At 37.8% G+C, this 15,451-nt stretch overlaps 1 protein-coding gene across 6 annotated transcripts in view; it reads right to left on the bottom strand.

Moving 5' to 3' along the window:
- Positions 1–15,451, bottom strand: part of LOC131159719 (uncharacterized) — a 92,417-nt gene that overhangs the window by 36,145 nt on the left and 40,821 nt on the right. For all 6 annotated transcript variants that reach the window (XM_058114848.1, XM_058114849.1, XM_058114850.1 and 3 more), the window contains exons 9-10: positions 8,403–8,488; positions 8,214–8,264 (exon numbers count right to left, since the gene is read on the bottom strand). In XM_058114848.1, coding sequence (XP_057970831.1) covers positions 8,214–8,264; positions 8,403–8,488 — 137 coding nt within the window. The remainder of the gene's footprint in view (positions 1–8,213; positions 8,265–8,402; positions 8,489–15,451) is intronic.

The raw sequence follows: 15,451 nt of genomic DNA, 5'->3' as shown, positions 1-15,451 counted from the left end.
CAAACTGAGTCCTTATTTCAAAACAAAAGGTACAAAAGATATTTAACAACTCAGAACGATCTTTCATTAAATACAACCAAGTTATTCTGTAGTGGTTATCACAAATGTTACAAAGTACCCAACCCCAAACTTGTACGTGACATGACTAAGACCCTAAACATCATAATGAACTAACTATATAAATCCCTATAGTGTGAACGACAGCCACGGTTGGTGAATGATGGCCACCTATCATGGTAGGTGAGCCATCGCCACCTACCATGGTGGGTGAGCCACCACCACCTACCATGAGATCTTTCCACAAGCCAGAGGCTATAAATTGAGGCTCCCCACCAAAGCTAAACTATACATCTCAACTGCAAGTTGTGTCCTCTTCTGTTTTTCCATATTTTATTCTCTGTGTACATGTTAAAGGGACCAAAGTATGTAAAGAATACACAATTGAATATACAATTGATTCATTCTCATTCTCTACATGGTATCAGAGCTAGTTTTTTCTAAAACCAAGCTAAATATTTTTGGGGGGGGGGGGGGGGACAACTCCATTAACACTCGAGAGTCGACAACCTCAGAGACTCAAATGCATCGAACCAATGCCATCATCAGTTCGAATGGACTAGATGGCTCTTCTGTCCAACTATCAACAGAAAAACTCAACAGGAAGAATTTTCGAAAATGGGCCCAGTCCGTGAAACTCGCAATCGACGGCAGAGGAAAGCTCGGGTATCTTACTGGCAACTCAAAGAAACCTAATTCAACAAATTATGTGGCACTCCAACAATGGAGATCGGAGAATTCCTTGATTACCTCATGGCTTATCAACTCCATTAAGCCAACTATCAGGAAAACATATATGTTCCTACCCACAGCAAAAGAGGTGTGGGATGCAGTCCGAGAAACCTACTCTGAGGAAGAGAATGCTTCCCAAGTCTTTGAACTTAAGACACACCTATGGAAGATGAAGCAAGGCGAGAGGGAGGTGACAGACTATTACATGGAGATGCTGGCACTATGGCAAGAACAGGATTTAAGCAGCGAAGAAGAATGGCACTGTGTTGAGGACAGTGCGCTGTTCAAGAAGAGATAGGAAAAGGAGAGAGTTTTTGAGTTCCTTGCAGGCCTTAATCGAGATTTAGATGATGTACGAGGAAGGATTCTCAGCCGTAGACTTCTACCATCCACTTGAGAAGTGTATGCTGAAGTGAGGTGTGAAGAGGCTAGACGCAAAGTCATGTTGAAGGAAGCTACAGCCACAGTACTAGAGGGCTCAACATTTGTATCCCGTGGGACCTATAGTGGGCCAAATACCAAGCAACCAAAGGGCCGCCTCTGGTGTCAACATTGCCGAAAGTCTGGCCATTCCAAGGATAATTGTTGGGAGATTCATGGCAAGCCAGTTGATTGGAAACCATGACAGAGTACCAAAACCATAGGCCATCAAGCTTGTTCTAAGACTCAACTCGAGAAGCAACAAGTGGCAAGCAACCATTCTGACAATAGCAGCGGCAGCACCTCCAGCCATGACCAATTACAGAAAATCAAGGAGATGCTATCTGCTCTCGAAGCCTTGGGTCAGTCACCAAAAAATACTCCATCTAGTAATTTGGCACATAGGTAATTTCTCACAAGCCCTATACACCTTTCGTAACCATACACCCTGGATTATAGATTCTGGAGCCTCTAACCATATGACAGACTCTTATCACCTTTTCATATCACATGCCCCATGTGCTGGTAACCTAAGAGTCAAAATTGCTGACAGATCTCTTGCTCCTGTTGCCGGCAAAGGGAGTATTCAGATTTCTGACTCGATTACTTTAGAGTTTGTTCTTCACGTTCCAAAATTATCTTGTAATCTTTTGTCTGTTAGCCAACTCACTAAACACTCCAATTGCTTTGCTAAATTTATTTCATCCCATTGTGTTTTTCAAGACCTGTCATCAGGGACGACAATTGGGAATGCTAAGGAGTATGAGGGAATCTACTACTTCGAGGAAGCCAAAATGAGTGATCAGTCTCAAAGTAATTATGCCTCTATCCCTAAGAATAGTGACCTAATGTTATGGCATTCTCGGTTGGGTCACCCCAATTTTCAGTACATGTGTCATTTATTTCCTTCACTATGTTCGAATAAAATGTCTCTTGATGTTCAATGTGAAGTGTGTGAACTCACAAAACACCGAAGAACTTCATTCCCAAAATCCAAATACAAACCCACAAAACCTTTCACAATCATTCATAGTGATGTATAGGGACCCTCCTGGATTTCTAATCGCGCTCACACAAAATGGTTTGTGACATTCATTGATTATCACACTCATACTTGTTGGGTCTACTTGTTAAAATATAAGTCTGAAGTATGTTCGGTGTTTATTAACTTTTATGCCATGGTCCAAACACAATTTCACACCAAGATTCAAATCTTACGTACTAGCAATGGCACGAAATATTTCAACCACACCTTGGGTCTCTTCCTTCAAGAAAAAGGGATAAGTCATCAAAGCTCATGCGTTGACACCCCTCAACAAAATGGGGTTGCCGAATGCAAAAATAAAAACATTCTTGAGGTAGCACGAGCCTTAATGCTCACTACCCACATGCCTACAATGTTTTGGGGTGATGTTGTTCTAACAACCACTTACCTTATCAATAGAATGCCCAATCGTGTTCTGTCATATACTACGCCCCTTGACACTTTTCTCGAATTTTTCCCTACCTCTCGGCTGGACTCCAATCTCCCTCTTCATTTATTTGGCTGCACTGCCTTTGTGCATGGCCATCCTCACCAGAGCACCAAGCTGGATCCTCGGGCCACCAAGTGTGTCTTCCTTGGGTATTCTCCATCCCAAAAAGGTTACAAGTGCTATGACCCTATTTCTCGTCGTCACTTTATCAGCCTTGATGTCACCTTTTTCGAGACCACTCCATTTTATCCCAAGTCTTCTATTCAGTGGGAGAATGTGAGCGAATCTCGTACTCGGAATAATTCCAATGGTGACATGTTTTTCCTAGACTTTCCTCTCACCAATCTACCATCCTCCTCCACTTCCTTGCCAGTCACAAAAGGAAACTTAAACTTGGGGGGAGAGATAGAACAAAAAAATAACAAAGAGACACTAGTCTACTCACGAAGGCCAAAGCCAAGTGGTAATGAAAAACTCATACCCGAAACACCAAGAGAGTCAGAACTGGTGGCAGCTTCGAGCAACCAAGGGCCCAACCAAGAACCTCCCAACAACTCAAAACAGGTAATAGAACCTTCTCTTATTAAATCTGATGATATTGATCTACCAATTGCTCTCAAAAAACATCCTCGTTCATGTACCCTTCATCCAATTGAAAAATTTGTGTCCTATAATACCTTGTCCACCAGATACCATGCCTTTACTTCTAACCTTGACAGGGTCAAAATTCCAAAGAACATTGAGGAGGCACTTGAAATTCTGGAATGGAGAGAGGTTGTAATGGAGGATATAAGGGCATTGGAAAAGAATGAAACATGGGAGGTTATGAATTTGCCATGAGGAAAGAGACTAGTAGGCTGCAAATCGGTATTCACTATAAAATACCAAACATATGGGATAGTTGAAAGATACAAGGCCCGATTGGTTGCAAAAGGATTTGCTCAGACCTATGGCATCGATTACACAGAAACCTTTGCACCCGTGGCAAAGTTGAACACTATCCGAGTGCTCCTATCCTTGGCAGCCAATCTAGACTGGCCACTTCAACAACTTGACATAAAAAATGCATTCCTAAATGGTGAGCTGGAAGTAGAAGAGTACATGACATTACCCCCCAGATTCAGTAAAAGGGGCGAGGAAAACAAAGTCTATAAACTAAGAAAGTCCTTATATGGACTCAAATAATCTCCTAGGGCATGGTTTGATAGATTTACAAAGGCGATAAAAGGAGAGATACTGCCAAGGACAGTCCGACCATACTATGTTTTTCAAACAAAAAAAAGGGAAGAAGACTATTCTGATTGTGTATGAAGACGACATTATCGTCACCGGAGATGACATTGAAGAAATGGGAATATTGAAAAAAGTTCTAGCCACAGAATTCGAAGTGAAGGATTTGGGGCAAATGCGATACTTTCTAGGGATGGAGGTAGCTAGATCAAAGAAGGGAATTAGTGTTTCACAACGAAAATACACCCTTGATCTCCTGACCGAAACAGGTATGCTAGGTTGCAAACCAAGCGACACACCTATTGAAGCTGGAAAAAGAACAGAAAGATAGGGAGAAATATCAAAGATTAGTCGGCAAACTAATCTACTTGTCACATACCAGACTAGACAGCTTTCACAGTAAGTGTCGCAAGTCAGCATATGCAATCTCCAAAAAAAAGCACACCAGGAAGCAGCCTTCAGGATCCTAAGATATCTAAAGGGATCTTCAGGGAAAGGCTTATTGTTCAAGCGAAGAGAACAAAAGAAAGTGGCAATATTCCCTGATACTGATAGGGCTGGCTCTACAGAGGATAGAAGATCCACGACTAGATACTGTACCTTTGTATGGGAAAATCTAGTCATTTGGAGAAGCAAGAAACAAAATGTTGTAGCAAGGAGCAGTGCAGAGGAAGAATTCAGAGCTGTTACTCAGGAAATATGTGAAGGATTATGGCTGCGGAGGCTATTGGAAGAACTACATGCTGAGTTAGAGTTACCTATCAAGTTGTACTGTGATAATAAGGCAGCTATCGGTATCTCTCTCAACCCTGTCCAGCATTACAGAACCAAACATGCGGAAGTTGACAAACACTTCATTAAAGAAAAGGTGGAAGAAGGAACTATTTGCATGACATATGTCCCTACTAAGGAGCAAATTGCAGACACATTCACCGAGGGACTACCCTGACAACTCTTTGAGGATTTCATTGGCAAGTTGGATATGATTAACATCTATGATCCAACTTGAGGGGGAGTGTAGAAATCCCTACAGTGTGAATGACGGCCACAGTTGGTGAATGACGGCCACCTACCATGGTGGGTGAGCCACCAACGCCTACCATGAGATCTTGCCACAAGCTAGAGGCTATAAATTGAGGACCCCCACTAAAGCTAAACTACACATCTCAACTGCATGTTGTGTCCTCTTCTATTTTTCCATATTTTATTCTCTATGTACATGTTAAATAGGGACCCCGAGTATGTAAAGAATACACAATTGAATATACAATTGATTCATTCTCATTCTCTACACTAACATAAAGGGCAAATTGCCCGTTTATTGACTTAGGAAGCAAAGAAATGCCATGATTTTTCCTAAATAACAAAACTCCCACTCAAGATTAGACACAAAACTCAGAGTAGGAACTAGCTGTTTTAACTTGTCCAATGACGGATGACCAAGGTAATAATGGAATTAATGCGGTGTAGCAATAGCACAATAGGCAATAGGAGGAGACAACAACTCAAAGTAGTAAAGTCCACCAGCCTCATTTCTTGTGTCAATCGTCTTCCTTGTCTTCAAATCTTGAATAACAACAAAATCAGGAAAGAACGCAACAAAACAATTTAGTGACTTCGCAATTTTACTAAAGACATGTGATTAAGAAGGGATTTAGGAATGTACATAATAGAAGAAAGCGAGATGGAGGGAGTAGGATTTATTGTTCCCATCCCCTTAACTCTATTAGTGGACCCATTAGCAAAGGTAACTTGAGTATACTTTTAAAATACTAGAGGGCAGAAAAGATGTTGGTGATACCTATCACATGGTTAGTAGCAGCAAAGTCAATAACCCAAGGACTAGTGGGAGAGATACCATATGACATAAGACTATACGATTGCCTTTCTAAGCAAAAGATGCAATGTGATGAGATGCTTGTTGGGATGCCTAATACTATAGGAACCTTGAATACTCCTCCCTTGAGACAGTTATAGTACTTTGTTCACCCAAATAAGTGACTGGCGAGGGAAACACACTTTTGGGGTTTGGGGATTCCATCCCAAGACACAAAACCCTGATGCAGCAGCAAATCATAAATACAAAGCGAACAACATGCTTTTGGAATTCATGGATGTCATCCCAACACAAGCAACCTTTGGCAACTAGAGGTAAACCACAAGCACATGGCAAACAAATCACAAACACAGAAAATACCACTGTTTCAGGCCTCAATGAACTCAATAAACATTAGCAAACAGCTTCGGGAAGTATCAAACAATCATTCCCCAGGCGCTGCACATGAGCAACTAAAAAGGTGAGACCTCTGGATAAAAAACATCACCAAAAACTTCAATAATATGTTTGTAGAGAGGGGATTGAACACTGCAGGAGGAAGTCAGGGTGTAAACATGCCTGAAATAACCTTCAGCGCATGTGGGATCGGCCCTGCCTGCCTTCGATCAGTGCATGAGGGTGCATAGGAGGAGCTCTGGTGATGGGATTCAGTGGGGGAATATCGATAATGTCTGTGGGAGGCTATGGTGTTGGTTTTGCAAAACCTATAGGGGTTTGTGCTCCTAAACACAGTGTTGGCCAGGAAATTTCCGGAAACTGCCATGCCTTCCAGCAGCTGCTGGCTGTTTTTCAGGCCTATGGTGATGCTGGAAATTCTCCTATGATAGTAGACATGGAGTGGATTTAGGATTTTAGGCTTTGGTCTTGACAGTGGCTGTGGCAATTAGGGTTTAGGTCACAGAATCATGCTCTAATACTACATTGAAGAATTGGGTAAAATGAAAGATCTAATCACAGCAACATGTCTCTCCCTCTATTCATAATATATGTCTAAGTACATACCAATGACCATAATACCCTTATTAACACATGCTTACCAACACAACACTAGCACATATTAACATTGTTAAATGAACAAAATAACCATTAACATGTCCCTGCCTCTACAATTTCCCAAACCGCCCCAGCATGTCTAATACTACTTACCAATTGCCAAAACCACTGTGTGACAAATGCAGACCTCTTAGAACCAAAAGTTGGGATCCAGAATTAGGAGCCAAAAATCTAAAGAAGGCAACTGTGCACTGCCAAGAATATAAAGGGCTTGGGTTCCATACCTGTAAAGACCAAAAGAAATGTCATGTGTTCCCTCAAATTGTGCATCTCAAAAACATCAGCTGCGATGGGTAACACAGTGTTGAGGTCGACATACACTTTATATCAGTTAAATACTCGATGACACTCCTATCCCCTTGTTGTAGCTTGTAGGCTTGTAGCCTGGCTCAATGTTGGTTGGTTATGATCTTTAAAGGACTAATAGATCGACACTATCTGTGAATAACCATCATGTTGGTTTCCAAAGAAGTAGAAGGAATTCTGTCATTTTAATATAGCAGTACCATCGAGCAAGATTCTGGTGACTTCTGGATGTGAATAGCTCCTCTGGGGTGATAGGCAAGCACAGGGCTGAGGCTTTAGGGTTTGTTTTGGTGTTGATGGCGCTCTCTAGGGTTTTAGTTCTTGGGACAATGCTTTGCTACCATGTTAAAGGAATGCAGTAAATGGAGAACCTGATTCGATGATAAGTACCCCTCTCAGTCCATAAAATATCTCATGTACATCATTATGACCATTGACCCTTACTAACATATGCTCAGCAACATTGGTAATAATATACAGTAGCCAATAAAAAATACTGTACTTATGAATTTTCATTATTATGTTTTTAACAATTTCCAAAGTTCCATACAATAATCCTGTGCTTTACTACTTATTTTCATCATTTTTAAAAATGAAAACGAAATTGACATTGGCGTCCAAATATCCGTACCTTTAAAGTCTAGAATAAAATTGAAATTTAAGACCTTAATTAAGGCAATGACTATTGATTATTCTTCATGACAACTACAATTATGAAAAAATACATAAATAGTTAAAAACATACAAGCAAATTAGACAGCACAGATTAGATGGTTAACTTATTAGTTGCTTGCAGAATAGACTCATTTAAATCAGATTTAAATGGAGTATTCTTTAAGGGGAAAATTGGGGCTTGACACAATTTACTTAGTATATGAAAGAGAATAGGCTAAACAGAAATGCCTCTCACAACATTAATGTTCAGAAGAACTCTCACAGTTACTCCCATGCTATGAGAAAGAAAAATCAGTTTCTTTCGAAGATGTTATGGGTCAAAAGAGGGAAAAAAAAAACAATAAAATGAACAGCTGATAGATGCACCCCTTTGTTGACATGAATAAAATCCTCCATACAGCATAAGAAGTATATTCAGCAAGCCATACCTTATGCCCCTTACAAAACTGCATTGTTAAAACCTGCTTTGTGGTTAAATCCTGGAGACACATAATTGCTGTTAGATTGACAATGAACACATTATGCACATTCAAGTTCTGATATACATACAGTATCCTACAAAAGTAAGACATTTGATAAGAAATAAATAACAATGAAACAACATACAGATACCATACCCATACAACAAGAGGAACCCGGATCAAATTATTGTCAATAAAATTTTTTGCTGTCCTCTCAGAATTTTTGGCCTCCTGAACAAAATCTGCAAAGCCACCATAAAAACCATTTTTGCTTCAATACTTTTAAATTACTACTTCACCCAAAAAAAGAAAAAATGTAGGTTGTGCATGTAATTAGTAGGTATTTTTTCCTATTTGTTTTTTCTTAGCATTGCAAAGTAATGTTGCCAGTTAAACAGACAATCAGTCAAGCAGAAGAAAAAAGTCTCTCTGTTCTCCATCTCACTCCTACTTGTCTTCATTCTTTTTCCTTATTTATTCTCCATATTTTATCATTTGAATTCTTTGCAAATGAATCAGTCTAAGTTGGTGTCAGAACCATACTACCAGAAGAGAATAGGGTGAAAAGAAAAGGGTCATCAAACTAGATTAAGCAATAAGTGTGATGAGATCCAACCCATGGGTTGTTTCTTGCTGCCATGGTCTTAAATTACCATGATATTGTCGAAATTTCTGGTTTCTATCACCCTCATAATCGAAATGGCATCAATTTCTTCTTGTATAATTTCTGTCGAAATCTCAAGAAATCATCCAATATTTATTGAAATCTTGAAATTTTAACCATGCAATGAAATTTCCTTGGAATTCAAATGACAGATTTAGGAGTGAATTGAAATTTCTCTCTTAATTTATCTTATTTATTTTTATCAAAAAAAAGATTATTACAAGTGCTTTTGAAATTATATGAAAGAATAAATTTATAACAATATTTTATTTAACCATTCATGTCTAAATTATCATTATTTTTATAATAAATAATATTTAAATGATTTATAAATTTCATTTGTATTAACTAAATATGTTTAATGCACATTATCTTACAAATACGTTTGAAACACTATATTAAAATTTTTCCACCTCATACGCAACATACATGTATTTAACTTATAATATATTAGTCCTATAACTTACATTATTATGTTTGTTAACCATTTTAAAGTTTCCCAAAGAATTCCACACTTTACTATTGATTTCTATTATTTTTTTTCAATTGAAATCGAAATTCCCGTGCTTTTGAAGCTTCGAAATTTGAGTCAAAATCAAAATTTAAGACTTCACTTGCTGCTACTTCATTAATTTCAGAACTAATGGAATTCATGAGAATGATTTTATTTTATTTTATTGGATTTTCCAGAAGCAGCAGCAAAGGGGGCTGCAGTTGTTTAAATGTACAATTCCCAGGCCGTTAAGTTTTTTAGGGTTCTCTTATTTCTTTTTTTTTTTTTCTTTTTTGTGGTGTGCAATTGCATCTATGTGATCTTTTTGTACTTTAAACACATTTGATTTTGTTTGGTTTCTGATCAAGGTATTCTTTTTATTTAGTACTTCAGTGTTATTTTTGCAAATTCTTGTTTTGTTGGGGTTTTGGCGTCCTTTGCCCAATGTCAAATTGTGCAAGAGACAACTCAAAGCAACCTCAATGGGCAATCGAATTCTTCAAGAAGCACCTTATTCCAAGTTGGATTAGATTAGCAACTTGGAATATAGGAACGCTTATGGGAAAAAGCATGGAGATAGTGGATACATTGATTAGAAGGAAAATTAACTTAATCTGCTTTCAAGAGGTGAAATAGTTAGGGGAGAAAGCTAGAGAAATTGAGAAATTAGGATTTAAACTTTGGCACACTGGAAAAGAGAAATATAAAAACAAGGTGGGAATCATTGTAGACTGATAAACTACCACTTTACCTAAAAGCTTAAGCTTTTAGGTTGTGGGCCAACAATGTATATCAAGCTTCAACACTCCCCCACACATGCGGCATGACAACACGTGGAGAGATAAACACACAATAAATAACACCTATGATAGGAAACACAATAATTTTTTTAAACACCACACAATAAACGCAGGCAACAAGACTAGAACCACAGACCTCCTAGTAACCAGCTTTGATACCATGTTAAACTACCACTTTACCTAAAAGCTTAAGCTATTAGGTGGTGGGCCAACAATGTATATCAAGCTTTAACATAGACAAACACCTAAAAGATAATGTAGTATATGTTAAAAGAATAGGGGATAAGATCATAAAAATCAAGATAACTCTAGGCCTAGAGATAGTAGATGTCATTAGTGCATAAGCTTCCCAATAGGCTTAGCGAAAAAACTTAAAAGACAATTTTGGGAAGACATGGATAGTATTATACAAGGGATACCAACATTTGAAAAGATATTTATGGGAGCTGATTTGAATGGGCACATTGGAAAGGACAATATAGGTTATGAGAGGATACATGAAGACCATGGATATAGAGAAAAAAATGAGGCCAGTGATACAATTTTAGATTTTTCCATGTTCTACAATTTGGTTATATAAAATACTTGCTTTATAAAAAGAGAAGAACATTTAATAAATTTCAAGAGTGGGAAAAATAAAATCTAAATAGATTTCTTCTTAAGTAAGAACGGGGATTGTCTATCATCTAAAAATTGTAAAGTTATCCCAATTGAAAGTTTGACTACACAACAAAGTACTAGCATTTTATATGTGTGTGTGTGTGTGTGTGTGTATACACATACACATACATACAAAAAAATGTAAGAAAAAAAGCAACATAAATCAATGCAAGAGAACTACGTGGAGCTTGAAGAGAGAAAATATAGTAAAAATCAAAAAATCAAAAATCAAAAAAAGAGTGATTAAACAATAGGGGATAAGGTAGGTTGCTAAAAGATAAAGTGATTAAAAAGAGTGATTAGAAAATAGGGAATAAAGTAGGTGCAAACACTATGTGGAATAGAATGACTAACTTTATCATAAAGATATTAAAAGAGGTTTCGGGTGAATCTAGTAGAAGATACTCGGATAATAAAGAAAGTTGGTCGTGAGATCAAGATGTCCAAAAAGCCATAAAGACAAAAAGCAATTGGTATAAAACATGCAAAATTGTAGAAATATAGAAAATATTGAAAAGTGCAAAAAGGCAAGAAAAAAATGCAAAAAAAAAAAAAGGTTATTAATCAAGATAAACATAGAGCTTATGATACTTTAGATACTACACAAGAATCACTAGATACAAAAGAAAGAGAAGGAGACATTTATAAACTGGCTAAAGCTAGAGAAAGAAAATGCAAAGATTTCGGTAATGTAAAATGTATAAAGGACAAGAATGATAATGTCTTAGTCAAAGGAGAAGACATAAAAGAGAAATTGAAAGCTTGGGCTTGGAAGTGAAAAATGAGGAAAAGACTAAAAAAAGGAGATTTATTTGCAAAATTAGAGTCCTTGAAGCTAAGATGACTTTAAAGAAGATGAAAAGTGGGAAATTTATAAGACTAGATAACATACTAATTGAAGTTCAAAAATGTTTAGGGGATAAAGGAAGTATAAGGTTAACTAATCTATCAACACTATTATAAAAACCAAGAAATGTTGGAGGAAGGAGGAAAAGCACGTTAATACCTTTATACAAAAACAAAGGTGATATTCAAAATTGTAATAACTATCTCAGAATTAAGATTACGAGTCATATGATGAACTACGGGAAATGGTAATTTAACAAACAATAAGACTAGAAATGAGAGTTTCATAGAATCAATTTGGTTTTATGCCTGGGAGATCAACAATAGAAGTTATTTATCTTTTAAGAAGATTGATGGAAAAGATTAGGAAAAAGAAGAGGGACTTGCATATTGTTTTTATTGACCTAGAAAAAGCCTATGATAGAGTACCTAGGGAAGTCTTTTAGTGGGTTTTAGAAAATAATGGAATTTACAGTAGATATACTAAGGTCATTATGGATATGTATGATAGAGTAACAACTAACGTTAGGACTATAGGAGGGGATTACAAAGAATATCCAATTACAATAGGTGTACTTCAAGGTTCTTCTTTGAGTCATTATCTTTATGCTTTAGTAATTAATGAACTCACTAGGAATATCCAAAACAAGATCCCTTGGTGTATGTTGTTTGCAAATGATATCGTCTTGATTGATGAAAGTATGAGTGGTGTGGGATCTAAGTTAGAACTTTGGAGAACCATTTTAGAGTCTAAAGGTTTTAGGGTAAGTAGGAATGAGATGGAATATATGAAATGTAATTTCAGTAACATAAGGGGGAGTATTGGAGAGAAGATTACTCTTGATAATCAAGACATTAGTAGCACTAGTAGATTTTGACATGTTGGATGTATCATGCAAATGGAAGAGGAAATAGAAGAGGATGTAATACATAAAGTTAAAACAAGTTGAGTAAAATGGAGGAGTGCATCAGGCATGTTGTGCGATCATAGAATAACCTTAAAAAAGTTCTATAAGATAGCTATAAGGTCAACCATACTTTATGGATCAGAATGTTGAGCAACTAAAAAACAACATGTACAAAAAGTAGAAGTTTCCAAAATCAGTATGTTAAGGTGGATGATGTCAAAGTATTGGGTGAATGGCCTAATGGTTTGACCTTGTGTTCTGTACATCATATATAGACTTTACAAGAATGCTATACATGGAAAGCAAATAAGTTCTAGCATGATTCTAGCCCTATATATGTAAACTATAAACTGTCAACCTCTATAGATGTAAACTATAATCTTTCAAAAATATATGCTAACTATACAGAATAATGAATGGAGAAATAAGGAAATAATTGTGGGCTAAAATAAGGAAAGAAGTGTGGACAGCAAGGCTTTTTCTGTTTGCTGCTCTATTGACAAACCCCCTCAAATTGATGCGGTTGATCAACAAGCATCAATTTGCTACTTAGGAAGCAATGTCAATGACGAGTAAGAGCCTTAGTAAAGGTATCAGCAATTTGTAATTCAGTGGAGATATGTGGAAGAATGATAACATGAGCTTCAAATGCTTCACGAATATAGTGACAATCGACTTCAATATGCTTCGTGTGTTCATGATAGAAAGGATTGGCCGTGATCTAGATAGCACTCGTATTATCGGCATGTAGAGGTGTAAGATCGGTCTCAGAAAAATCTAGCTCAACAAGCAAACCTTGAAGCCAAATAGTTTTAGAACAAGCAAGACACATCGCCCGGTATTCAAATTTCGTAGATGACTTGGAGAAACTCTGTCGTGCTTCTTACTCTTCCAAGAGATCAATGCATCACTTAAGAACACACACCAACCAGTGATGGAGCAATGTGTATCCACACAACCAGCCCAATTAGAATCGCTATAAGCAGCAAGGTGAGTAGAATTTCCTGCAGGGAAGAATAAACCACGAGCAGAAGTGCCCTGAACATAGCATATGATCCTACAGACAGCAGCCAAATGAAGATGAAGAGGAGTCTAAAGAAACTGGTTAACTTGCTGGACAGCAAAAAAAATGTCTGGTCTAGTAATGGTGAGATAGACAAGACTACCCACCAACTTTCGGTATAAACTGGGATCAACAAGTAAGTCACCCTCCTCTTTGCGAAGCTTGACATTTAATTCCATAGGAGTATCAACAGAAGTACCATCCTCAAGGCTAGCTGTAGCCACCAAGTCACTAGCATACTTATGTTGATTGAGTGAAATACCAAAGGGACTACCAAGACCAAGAAAATATGTGAGAGATCCAAAATATTTCATATGAAAGGACTCTGAGAGATGAGTCTTGAGCTGAGCAAGTAAAGCAGAATCAAAACCAGCGATCACAATATCATCAACATAAACCAAAAGAAGAGCAATACCCATGTCTAATTTCTGAAGCAACAATGAAGTGTCATACTTACTCCGTTTGAATGAAAATTGTAATAAAGTGGTGCGGAATTTATCAAACCAGGCTCTCAGAGCTTGTTTGAGACCATAAAGTGAGCGATGAAGCTTACACACATGTGAAGTCGGAGAGGGAAACAAGCCCGAGGGTGGCTTCATATAAATACACTCTTTAAGATCCCCGTGAAGAAAAGCACTATTGACATTTATTTGACGTAGTGGCCAATCACTGGAAGGAGCAATAGCCAAAATCATACAAACAGTAGTCATCTTAGCCACAGGAGCAAAGGTCTCTTCATAATTGACACCATATTCCTGATTATTCCCAAGTGCAACAAGGCAAGCTTTGTAACGATCCAAACTTCCATTAGATCGGACCTTGACTAAGTAAACCCATTTGCAACCCAAAGGAACAATGGTGGGAGGAAAAGGCTCAATGTCCCAGGTGGGATTGGCCTCTAGAGCGACAATTTCTTCTTGCATAGCTTGCTGCCAACAATCATGTTTGGCAGCGTGTGAGTTGGATGTGGGAATATCTAAATTGGACAATGAAGCAATAAGAGCTGAAGCAAAAATTGCCAAAACTGGAAGAGGGAAACCCATACCTATCCGGTGGTACAGACACTCGAGGAGAGCAACGTACCAAAGGCTCTAGAGGTGCTGCAACTGACTGAATCTGGAGCGTGGTAGGATCAGATATCGAATGAGCCACCAGAAGAGATTGTGGGCGGGAGCATTGCGTATACAAAATACCTAGTTTAAAACGAGAACTGACTTGATGAGGATCCGAGAATTGCTAAAGGAGGGGAAAATCATAGTAGAAGAGGAGGGCACAGAGGACACAGGAAGGAAATGTTGATTTTCAAAGAAAATAACATTCCAAGAAATGCGTGTACGATGCAATGTAGAATCATAGCAAACAAATCCCTCTTGACACACATTATATCCTAAGAATGCACATCGAACAGATTAATCAGATAATTTATGTCGCTCATGAGGAGGTAAATGAACAAAACATACACAACCAAAGGTACAGAGGTTATCGTAACTACATTGCTTAGCAAATAAGCGAAAATAGAGAGACTCCATGAGTAGGACTTGAGAAGGTAAACGATTAATCAAGTAAGTAGCAGTTTTAAAAGCCTCAACCCAGAACATGGATGGAACAGAAGATTCCAGCAAGAGAGTACGTACCACATCTAGGAGATGACGATTTTTGCATTCGGCTAATCCATTCTGTTGGGGAGTAACGGGACATAAACGTTGATGAATAATACCTTTAGAAGCCAAAAATGCCTGAAATTCAGTAGACAAATATTCACCATTGGAAT

The sequence above is a fragment of the Malania oleifera genome, chromosome 7, assembly GCF_029873635.1.
Source record: "Malania oleifera isolate guangnan ecotype guangnan chromosome 7, ASM2987363v1, whole genome shotgun sequence".
Classification (NCBI taxonomy): Eukaryota; Viridiplantae; Streptophyta; class Magnoliopsida; order Santalales; family Ximeniaceae; genus Malania; species Malania oleifera.
Note: the sequence above shows the minus strand (reverse complement) of the source record. Positions and strands in the feature narration are given on the sequence as shown.